The sequence below is a fragment of the Populus euphratica genome, unplaced genomic scaffold (genome assembly GCF_000495115.2).
Source record: "Populus euphratica unplaced genomic scaffold, PopEup_1.0 scaffold2.1, whole genome shotgun sequence".
Classification (NCBI taxonomy): Eukaryota; Viridiplantae; Streptophyta; class Magnoliopsida; order Malpighiales; family Salicaceae; genus Populus; species Populus euphratica.
The window spans coordinates 22,347-33,828 of record NW_011499846.1 but is presented as its reverse complement, the minus strand read 5'-3'; the positions used below and the strand labels follow the sequence as shown (position 1 = coordinate 33,828).

The 11,482-nt window shown below is 33.8% G+C and overlaps 1 protein-coding gene across 1 annotated transcript in view; it reads right to left on the bottom strand.

Annotated features, from left to right (window-relative positions):
- Positions 1-278: 278 nt before the first annotated feature.
- The window catches only part of LOC105137896 (uncharacterized), a 24,979-nt gene continuing 13,775 nt past the window's right edge, over positions 279-11,482 (bottom strand). The window contains exons 4-8 of the mRNA XM_011043830.1: positions 2,391-2,496; positions 1,256-1,912; positions 863-1,069; positions 554-772; positions 279-392 (exon numbers count right to left, since the gene is read on the bottom strand). Coding sequence (XP_011042132.1) covers positions 279-392; positions 554-772; positions 863-1,069; positions 1,256-1,912; positions 2,391-2,496 — 1,303 coding nt within the window. The remainder of the gene's footprint in view (positions 393-553; positions 773-862; positions 1,070-1,255; positions 1,913-2,390; positions 2,497-11,482) is intronic.

Genomic DNA, 11,482 nt, shown 5'->3' with positions numbered 1-11,482 from the left:
ATTTAAATCAAATTATAAGTGTTTTAACAAATTACTAAACAATTTATTTAAATATATTGCTTCCTATATATGTATGTCCTTTAAATGTATGTTTATATAATTCAATTTTTTTTTTTTTAAAGTTTGTATGCATACTGCTTTGTTTAAAAAAAAGATAACCTTTATTAGGACATCACATTACATTTTAGGGAACGATAGTGTACGCCTCATGAAATACTACAAACCATACTAAGAACACGTAAATTCTTAATTTTTAGCTTGTGCAACAGGCAGCCGATCTATGTGTGATGCCCCACGGAATCCTTGGGGTGCGATGGGCTAATCTCTAAGAACGCGTCGACCAATGCGTTTGCGAAATCGGGGTCGTTGATATGATATGGATACACCTTTACCTGTAATCATTAAAACCTGCAATTTATCAGAAAGTTCCATTTCAAAAAAATCAATGAGCAGTTAATTAGATGATTAATGCGTGGATGATTATGTACAAGACTTGAGAACAGACAGGAGGTTGGAAAACTACGATACGAGATTTTACGAGGAATACTGTTACCTGCCGATCGTCTGTAGTCTGTACAAGCCTCTGAAATTCATTTATTAGTGTAGAAGTAGCCTCTGGATCATAACATGGCTTCCCAGGTGCATCATAAGCCGAGACACCCTTTTGTGGCAGGCAAACACGGAACTTTGATGATGGTGACCTGTTGAGTTTATCAGCTATAAATTCAGCAAAGTTCTTATTCTCATCCACTGTGGTCCGGACGATTGAATTCTGAAAGCGACAAAATATGAGGAAATTGCATCGGTGCTTCCCACAGAACGGGGGCAAAGACGTTAAGCGAGTTTACTGGGGAGTAATAACCTGTGCATTGTGGATATGAATCTTTCTATGTTGGAATCTCGAAGGTATGGTATCCTTAGTTCCGAAGGACACCATGTCCAAGGCTCCTACTGTCAATACAAAAGGAATGTTCTTCTCTATGATAGCATCAAAGCGGGAACTATCGCAGGGCATAATGCCTCCAACCAAAAAATCTGCAACCTCTGTCGTGGTAATATCCAGCACGCCCTGAGAAAAACCAGACGGTGAAACATGTCATCGAGGATGAAACACTTCAGTTCTGCTTACAAGGATTCTATGTGGCCTTCGATCCTTCCAAACTCTTATTTAGCCTTTCAAGATTAGGAAATGCAATATCTCTAGTAGAACTTGCAACGCAACATTGAACGCAAATGAAATTATAAAGTAATATACCTGAATAAGACCCTCACCAACTAGATTCTCCATTGCCCTGCCTCCTACCCCAGTTGCATGGAAAACCATGGTTTCATAGCCTTCTTTTGCCAATCTTTCTTTGACAGCATTTACACATGGAGTTGTAACTACAAACATGGTTAAACCAACAGTGAACTTCTCATTATTGCTACAATCTTGTCTACTGGTTGCAAGCCTTCCAACCACCATTCCGGCAAAAGCAGCTCCAGCATTTGATAACACAACCCTACTAACACCATTGATCCCACATATATCTACTATAGATGGAAACAGTATCATATCTGAGGTTCCAATGTAAGATTCAGTTCGACCACTAGCAACAGTAGATACAATGACCTTAGGCATTCCAAGTGGAAGGGACCTGAAAGCAGATGATATCAGAGATGTGCCTCCAGTGCCTCCAAGGCCAATTGCTCCAGCAAGGACCTGATCCTCCTGAGCTTTCTTCAAGAAATATTCAAGTGCTTTACTCATTGTTGCAACAGCTTTGCCTCTTTCATCTGTAAGAATCCTCGGGGATTTCTCAATGGATCCAAAATAGCAAGCTAGAACATCCTTTCTTGGCACAAAGATAAAATCTGCTAAATCCTTGGTCTCCTTCTCACCACAACTGACATCAACAACCACTACTTCTACCTGTCATTTTCATAAAAAAAATCTGATCATATACAAGGGCAGCTCCAAATTGAACTACAACTTGAAAACATACAAGGTAACTTGTTAAAGTTTTCTTTATGGAAATTACTAATTGAAGCAGCTATGTAGACTACATGACCTTGCGGTTCCAATTTAGAAGATAAAATTAATGATTCTGTCAAAGTTGTTCCATGATTCTCATCGAGAGAAATTGAGTACATTTTCAAAAGAAACAAAAAAATGGTTCAAATTCTTTGAAAAGACAACATGAAGGATAAACTAACAGTTCATATTGATGGCACTATAAAAATCTACATAGTGAGACTGGATGCTATTGACTTCAACTTTAGAATCCATTTTTTATGACCTCTGCATGACTTCGAGAACAGTTTAACTAAAGTTTCAGTAGAATGTACATTTCTAGTTTCAAATTAAATAAACTCAGAAAATTATGCGATTTTTCTTGCAAAGAAGGTACCTTGAAGGAAGAGATGTCAGTGAAGGAGTTAATATTGGACCGGACAGATTCAGAAAGAAACTTGAGCTCATCAAGCTTTGTATCAGCCGTTCCAATGCAGAAAACTCTTGGAGTTTTACATAAATTATCCATGTTTTTGGTCCAATCTTTGCAGAGTGGTTCTGGTTTTAGTAACCTGATGTTGTGAGTTGAAAGGTTGGTTCTGATTGCAGTTCATGACACTGCGGGGAGTGTTATATTTAACAACTCGTGGCTGGCAGCATGATGCTCCTCAACCATCCGTAGCCGAAATCACTTCACTGTTTAATCGTTGACGTTCCAGAACAATGTTCATAGGAAGTCACTTCACTGTTTTATCGTTGATATTTTAGAACAACGTATGGAAAAAGACAATCTGAGTAAGAGTATTTGATGTTTAAGAAGGATTTAGTATACTATTTTAACAACCTTTTTTTCGTCCTTTCTTTTAACATAGGATATTCTGGCATCAACATCCATTGATTAAGAAATTCTTACTACTAGGCCAAGCCTACACATGTTTGAAGAGTTTTCTGCATTGGACGGCTGATTCAAAGAATTCGATCAAAAACTGTAAGAAAATAATACTATTTAAATGGCTGTTGTTGTTGCATCACGTCGTGTATGATTCTCTAAATTGAAGTAGACAAAGAATTCGATTAAAGAATCGAAGAAATAATAAGGTTTGCATGTTGGCTTCTAGCAGTGACAGCAAATTTTCTTAATGAATTCAACGAAGTTCCCTAATTATACTCGAATAAACCTTGTGTATAATTTTATCAAATAAAATGGAAGTTATGAGTTTTGAACTCATTACTGCTTGATTAACATAGTTTATATATCATGTTAAAAAGTTATTTCAATTAAAAAAATATAAACTTTTAAGTAAATAATCAAAATATAATTTATATTATTTTTTTCATTAACGAATCCAGTGCATGGCAATTTGCCACCCAAAATATCAACTACCAATCTGGCGACCGTTAGTGAGAAATCCCAGTATCAGTATCTTGAATGTCTCTCTATCTTTTTTCTTTTATCTTTTCATTGTTCGATAGTCTCTTAAAAGAGCAGACATTTATTCTGTATCTCTGCTTCTACTGTGACTTTTAAGAAATACCCGCAGAAAGACTGTTGAAAGAGGATTGACACACAACAAGCACCATTATGAGCACAGAATTAAGAGGGAGAGAACAAAAGAATGACCTGGTAAAATGGTCTGGGCCTTTGCTTCTGATCAAAATAAAATGGCTAGCCAAAGAAAATTGCTAGTTTTTTAACATTTCGCATTACATTTCAGTATATGCATGTTTTTAAGAAGTACAGCAAATGATGCAATTGTACAAGACATGTACATGGTGAAAAAACAGAAAGGAAGGTTTTACACTTTACATCAGGATATACCTATTTCATCACATTCTCAATGTAGAGACATAAAGGGTAACGCAGAAGGAAATACAACGGAGCAACGCTAGACATCCCACCTTGGCATTCATTTGATGGAAATGGCTTGTTCAACAGGCAGTCTCTCCATGCTTGATGCACCATAGGATCCATGAACTCCCTTGGTTCTCTTCGGTATGAATTCTACCTCTCTGGGTCCGGATATGGGGCCTGCAAAGCCATTAAGAGATCCGTTATTAACTCTAAGCCGATAAGTCCACGTTTTGGCACGTCAAACTGAAAATGGCAGAAGCTAAACTCTTTTTAGAAAAACAGCACTGAATAAAATCTTGGAGACTTTGAATGATGAAGATAATCACAAGAAAAAAATCAACGAAAAAAATTCTGAACAAGCCTGAGCAAGAGAAGGAAGCCAACAGTCTGCAATAGCTTGCACACGAAATACACTTTCATCTAATGAGACAGCTGTTTTTGCATCAACAGACCCAAATGTAGTAAGCCCCATAAGGGCAACAATGATATTCGCACCAACTTTTGCGACGTCCCTGGCTTCATTTTCATTAAAAGCATATGGGGTTGTCAAGAGACCCTTTTTATGTGCCTTCTCAATCATCTGAACCTCCAATCTGACCATTTTGAAGGGAACAAAATATAGCCGTTGGATTCAATAGACAGCCAAATAAGAGAAGAATGTGGACATAGTATGAGAATTTTTTTCCCAGATGACATAGTTTGGTCATGCCCTCCCGTTCCCGTCTCTTCCAGATTTTGTCTAAAATTACCATCGAACAACCCAACAGTTGGAAAATTTTGCACCCCACAGAACCCAGTTGATTCCACCTGCTTTAAGAAGTAATCCGTTCGGCGAAAAGGATCTGTTCCACATACTCTTGCAAGAACCGGTACCTGCTTGACAACCTATATCCCTTCAGTTAGCTTTAGAGTTGGCAATATTCCAACAACCTCGTACAAGAACAAAATCATAAAAACAGTGCATAGCAATTTAGATGACTGCTAAAACAGGGGATAACTTACAAAGAAAACAGGAGTAGCTCCACTTTCAGTCCAGAGACGTCAGATTTATTAAATGTTCTGCAGTCCACCTTAATTTGTAAAGACATATGTAGTAGTACAATGGCCAGACGTCCAGTACGTAAAACTGGAGGTTCTCTATATAAACTTAACCTCTAGTATGTTTCTGCTCATTCTGACACCATTTATAAACAGAAAATCCAGGTTCGATGATATAAGATACGTGAAATAAAGCAGAGACTGTTTGTCCTCATGACACCTGAAAATTTGATTTCCCAAGTGCCTTCTCCTACGAGTTCTAAGTAGCCACTGGCTATTCTCTACACAAACAATGGTAGTCAACAAAGGGAGCACCCAGGGGCACAACTAAGGGGGGCAGTGGGGAGCCATGGCCCCTCAAAATTCAGAATAAATCTCAATATGATTTCCGGCTCCCCTAACCTCAAATTTCTAGCTCCTCTTTGGCAGCACCTCTAATAATTAAGGAAAGTGAAACAAAAATTTGGCTTTACCTCTTTTTAAGAAAAAATTGAAAGCAAAACCAAAACCACTGATGATGGTGGTTTGGAAAGCCTATCCCAATATATATCACTGTTCTATATATATTTTATTTATAAATAATTTTTGTATCTCAATATGATTTCCGGCTCCCCCAACCTCAAATTTCTAACTCCTCTTTGGCGGCACCTCTAATAATTCAGGAAAGTGAAACAAAAATTTGGTTTCACCTCTTTTTAAGAAAAAATTGAAAGCAAAACCAAAAGTGATTTTAGATAATGATACGTGGTACCATGAAAGTGAGTTGATGAATGTGGTCGGTGGTTGTCAATCAATCATCAATGATTCTCATCCTTAACCTTTTAGATTAAATTTACTATAACAATTTTTCTTTAAACTTCAATAACAATTTTTTTTAAACTTAATAGATTTCAAAGCATAAATTTTAATATGATAAATACCTCTTCATTTAATAGCTTTATAAAGATATTTATAATTTGATAATTTATTTTGCAAGATATAAGTACAAATTCTTTATTTTAAGATAAAATGATAACGTGTATCAATGTATTTGCTTTTTTTTTTTTTTTATATAATATACTGGGTTTTTTACTAATATAATTGTCGATCGATTATCAATATAAATCTTTATAGGGTTTTCTTGAGAAAATCCCAAATGCTTCAGTATATTCTTTAACCATATGAAATGACATATAACTGAGCTGGTAACAACATAACAATATTATCGATTGCTTTTTGAATGACCATGTGAAAGATGTATCTCTCATAAAAGAAAAAAAAATAATCTTGTTATGCTTAAAGTATCCACAAGATTGAAGTTTTTACTTAAAGTATAAAACATACCTTCATTCATTGTTCCTTTGATATAACAGAGAATTCACTTATCTGCATTTAAGTGCGACTAATCTGGTCTCTCTATATATTTGATGATGAGTCTTACTCCATAAAGTATATCTGGTCTAGTACATGCCAAGTATTACAAACTTCCCACTAAGTTTTTAAAGTAGGTTGAATCAATATTTTCTACTTTACTCTTCCTCAATTCCATTTCATTTTCAACTAAAATTGATACTGGATTGCAGATTTTCATTTTGAACTTTTCAAGAATATTTTTAGTACAATTGTTTTGGGATACAAAAATCTCCTCTTCTTTCTGTATCACTTCTAAGCTAAAAATCTATGTCATTAGACCAATGTCTGTAATTTAAAACTCTTGCACCATGCTTTTTTAAAAATCCTTAAACATGTTGGGATTGTTGCTAGTGAAAATCAGATCATAGACATATAAGCATGTAAATAATGTGCTTCCATCATCTTCTTTCTCTACATACACTACATATTTATATGAGCATTTTTCAAATCTATTCTCTTGAAAATACTTGTTAATTCTGGTATTCGAAGCACATAGAACTTACTTTAAACCATAGAGGGCTTTCTTCAACTTGTATACTTTGCTTTTATTATCGCATTCAGCATATCTAAGTGGTTGTTCAACATAGATCTCTTCTTCTAGGAAGCCATTAAAAAATATTGATTTCATATCTGGTTGATAGATCTTCCTTCTATGTTATGTAGCTAGTGAGATTATCAGTCTAATTGTCTATAGTTGGGTTACAAGAGCAAATACTTCTCCATATTTAATGCATTCTCCCTCATTGTAGCCTTTATCCACTAATCTTGTTTTATATCTTTGTAATTTTCCGTTTACATTCTTCTTTATCTTATAAACCCATTTAACACCAAATGTTTTTTTAATTTTTGGTAGATTAGTCAACTTCCAGGTATCATTCTTTAAAATTACATGTATTTCTTCATCCATTACTTCTATCTATTTCTTTTTTATGACAACTTTATTGAAGCTAAGTAGGTCATTATTTTTGAAGAAATAAAATAAAGTTGTATCTTCCATGACTTGAGTGACATCGTACAAATATTTTATATTTCTCATCCTTCTTGGTTCTTTTGATGAGGATGCCGATAATGGTAATAATGAAGATCCTGATATTGGTATGTTTCTCCTGTTGAATACATAGAATTGTATATCGAATTTTATGGATCATCTATATGGACTATTAAAGCTTCTATAAGTACTGGTGGTACTTTTTCTTCATCTTTAAAGATCATATCAATATTGATCCATTTGATATCTTCTTGATCCTTATTCAAGTGCCTAGTTTTATCTTTTTAAAGGAAAACATCTTTACTTATAATCACCTTTTTGGTTATGGAATTATGCAATTTATATTTTATCCTTCTATCATCATATTTGAAAAAGATGCATGTCTCATTTTTGTCATCAAGTTTAGTCCTTTTTACATCTAAGATCTTTGCATAGGCCACACAACTAAAACTCAAAGATGGGTAACACTTAGTTTGTAACCACTCCATGCTTCTTTAGGAGTGACAACTAGTAGACTTCTGGTTGGGCAGTGATTCAATAGACACACTACATATGGCATTGTTTCAACCTAGTATTGTTTCGGTAGCTTTTTTACTATAAGTAAACTTCTTACCGTATAAAAAATAGTTCAATTATTTCTCTCAACTCACCATTTAGATGTCGTGTATAGGATGGTGTTGTCTGATGCTTGATACCTTATTGCGTATAAAAAGTTTTAAAGTCATTTGATGTATATTCTCCACTTTGAATAGATCTTAAAGTTCTAATGTTATAGCTAATTTGCTTTTCAATAGTTGCTTTAAACTCTTTAAAGTAATTAAATTCTTTTAACTTCCTCTTCAGAAAATTTACTCATATGTTTTAGCTATAATCATTAATGAAAGTAACGAAGTACATATTATGATTAGTTGACATTGGCTTCATAAGACTATGGATGTTTATATGTATTAACTCTAGTGACTTCTTTACTTTATAATTGACCTAAAACTAGCTTTATGGTGCTTATTGAGGGTATAACTTTTACAAACTTCATCTAGATGGTCAATATGGGGTATAACTTTGACCATTTTCTTTCTTGCTAGTATTTTAAAACTTGTAAAATTTAGATCTCCAAGCCTTAGGTGCTAGATCCACTCTTCATTATTGGTGATGACACTCAAACACTTTGTTGCATCATATTGGATGTTTAGAGGAACATCTTATTCTTAGACATCTTCATATAAACAATTAATCTCTCATTGTAGTCCTTGACAATAAGATGTCAAACTGATTGGCTTGTTCATTTACCTCTGATGGAGCTTTTCTTTTTACATTTAGTGCTATAGTGCCAAAACTAATTGCAACTATAACATTTGATATTTCTTTTGTCATAGTTATTGTAAACGTCTCCTATTTTTTTAGGAGCAAATGCTTGTTGTCCTCGCCCTCCTCTAATGTTTTTTCTAACACCTCTGCCTTTGAATCCTATAACACATCTGCAATGTTCCTTTTCTTTAAAATTGTTGAAATCTTCCTCATTCTTGTTGACCTTTTTGTCAAGTGGTATATCCATTTATTGAAGTCCCCTTTGTACATATATGCCTTCTTTAAAGGATAATTTTGATTATGAGGTATTATATATTATCTTATCTCCATTTCTTTTCATAATATTTTGTTCATGAGCTTGTAAAGAACCTATAAGCTTATTCACCATCAACTTTTCTACTTTTTTGGACTTTTTAATTGCAACAACAATATAATCAAATCTTGGATTTAGAAATCTCAAAATTTTCTTAGTAATCTGAGCATCTGTAAGGGCTTCTTCATTTCTTCTTTTTTGATTGACTATCACTATAATTCTTGTTTGGTAATCATAAATAAATTTCAACGGCTTTATTTATAATGATTTAAATTCACCTCGCAAAGATTGGGGACGTGCTTTCTTGATTCTATTAGCTCTTTTGTATTTTTGTTAAAGAGCCTCTCATATTTCGTTTCAGGTTTCTACAAAAGCAATGATCTCAAATATGGCTTCATCGAGACCTTGATAAATAATAGTTTTGGCTTTGTTCTTTTTTTTTTTATTGGCTTTGAGGACTTGCTTATATGCTTTTTGTAGAGAATCTTCTAGTTCTTTGGAATCTGGTTCTTTATTACCATATTCCATGATCTCTGTAAACTCTTGTGAGCCAAAAAGTGCCTTCGATCTGATACACCAATTATCATATTTGTCTTTAATCAATTTTGGGATGAGTTTTTGTGTATTTTTTTGTAGTTATTTTATTCTTTAAATGACTATATCACCTTTAGGAGTTACATTTGACAAAATAAACACTGTAGATGAATTTGGAATGGTTAAAATAATAGGGAATCAAACTGACTTGGTTGAAAATGAGTAAAAAATAGGCTGAACTGATCAATAAACCAATTTTGAACATTAGTCGATTTGCTGGGGTTTAACCAGGGATATTCCAAGAATATTTTTTAGTTAACAACTTGATGGATCAACTTGGCGCGAATCACAGCTTGACTAAATGGGTTAGAGGCTCAGCTAATGACTTGATTTATGTGGCTTAACTTAATATACGACATGTGTATATGTCATTCACCTTTTTCCTCTTAACACGTGTGCTGATTAGTACTTAAAAGTGCATTTTTATCATGGTTTTATATCATTATTTTGCACTTGAAGTATCAATAACTCCTTAACTAAAATATGTTTTATAATAATGTATCTAATAATATAAGATACCTATAATTTATGGTAAATATCTATTTTTAATGCAGGCCTATCACATAAATGAAAGGATTGATTGATGACTTGAAGAACTTAAATTGCAAGGATAAAGAGATGACCAAACTTAGAAAAGAGAGGTTGGTGCAAACCAAACCAGAACACTGTTCGGTAATTGGGTCATATCTGGAGCTACAGATCTCAGATTTAGGTCCAATTTATATGGATGGAAAGGTAAGACATAGGCCTACAACTTTCATATGGAGCCCAAGATCTAAAAAGGCCATTATCAAGTCCAAATTGTAGCAACAACAAAGAAGCCCGAATCTGTCTTCCAGCCCGAGCACTGTTCGGTATTTTGGCCATATCTGGAGTTCTAGAAGTCCAAATGAGCTGAATGTTTTACACAAGAAAGCTGAGACAATTGCCTACAACTTTCATGTTTACAACTGGCTCCAATTTTGACGTTATCAATGACGTTTTGGGCAGACAAGAGAAGATAAGGATTGTCACCAAGTCAAAAGTTGGTCACCCACTTATCAATTAGTCATCAAATCAATAGTTCCCATTTTTGGCCTATAAAAGGAGGCATTTGCCATGCATTTAGGCATCTTGATTTCCAGATCAAGATCATGCTCTTCCTTTCTCTCTTTGTATTTTTTATGCTTTGTTTTCATTAATATTAAGTTTATGCCTTTCATTTCCTTTCCTTTACTTAGTTAACTTTTATGTTCTTATTTTGTTTATCTATTTTGCTTTCTTTCATTATGTCTAGCTAAGTTAATTATGTCAAGGTGAAAAGGTTACACTAATGGTGTAAGAATAAGTATAATGTAAACTTAATATGGACTTTAATGTTTGATACTAACATGTTTTATATTTGCTATCTTGTTCACTCTTTAATACTTTGCTTGTTAAATGACTAATCTTGATTTATGTTGTATAACACTTGGTACAACAAATGCTTGGCACTTTCATAGCCCATAATGTATGGTATAACCGACACCTGAGCTATGAAAGGAACTTGATTTGTTGTTAACATAAGTTATAATCATGAATGCTTGACGAGATTTACAAGTATTAGCATTAATTGAATAAGATGACTAATGTAATCATGTTAACAATATATAATCTGATTGGAACCTCCTTTGTGTGTGGTTTCCAATTCAATAATAAGAGTTTATACTATACTTGTTTGATATACCATTAGTGGAACCTCTAACCTTGACATTTGTTATTATCATTGTTTAATCGTTACATTAATATTCCATCTCAAAGTTCTCATCATCTTCTTCTTCTTCTCTTTCTTTATTATTATTATTATTACTACTACTACTACTACTACTACTACTACTACTACTACTACTACTACTACTACTACTACTACTACTACTACTACTACTACTACTACTACTACTACTACTACTACTACTACTACTACTACTACTACTACTACTACTACTACTACTACTACTACTACTACTACTACTACTACTACTACTACTA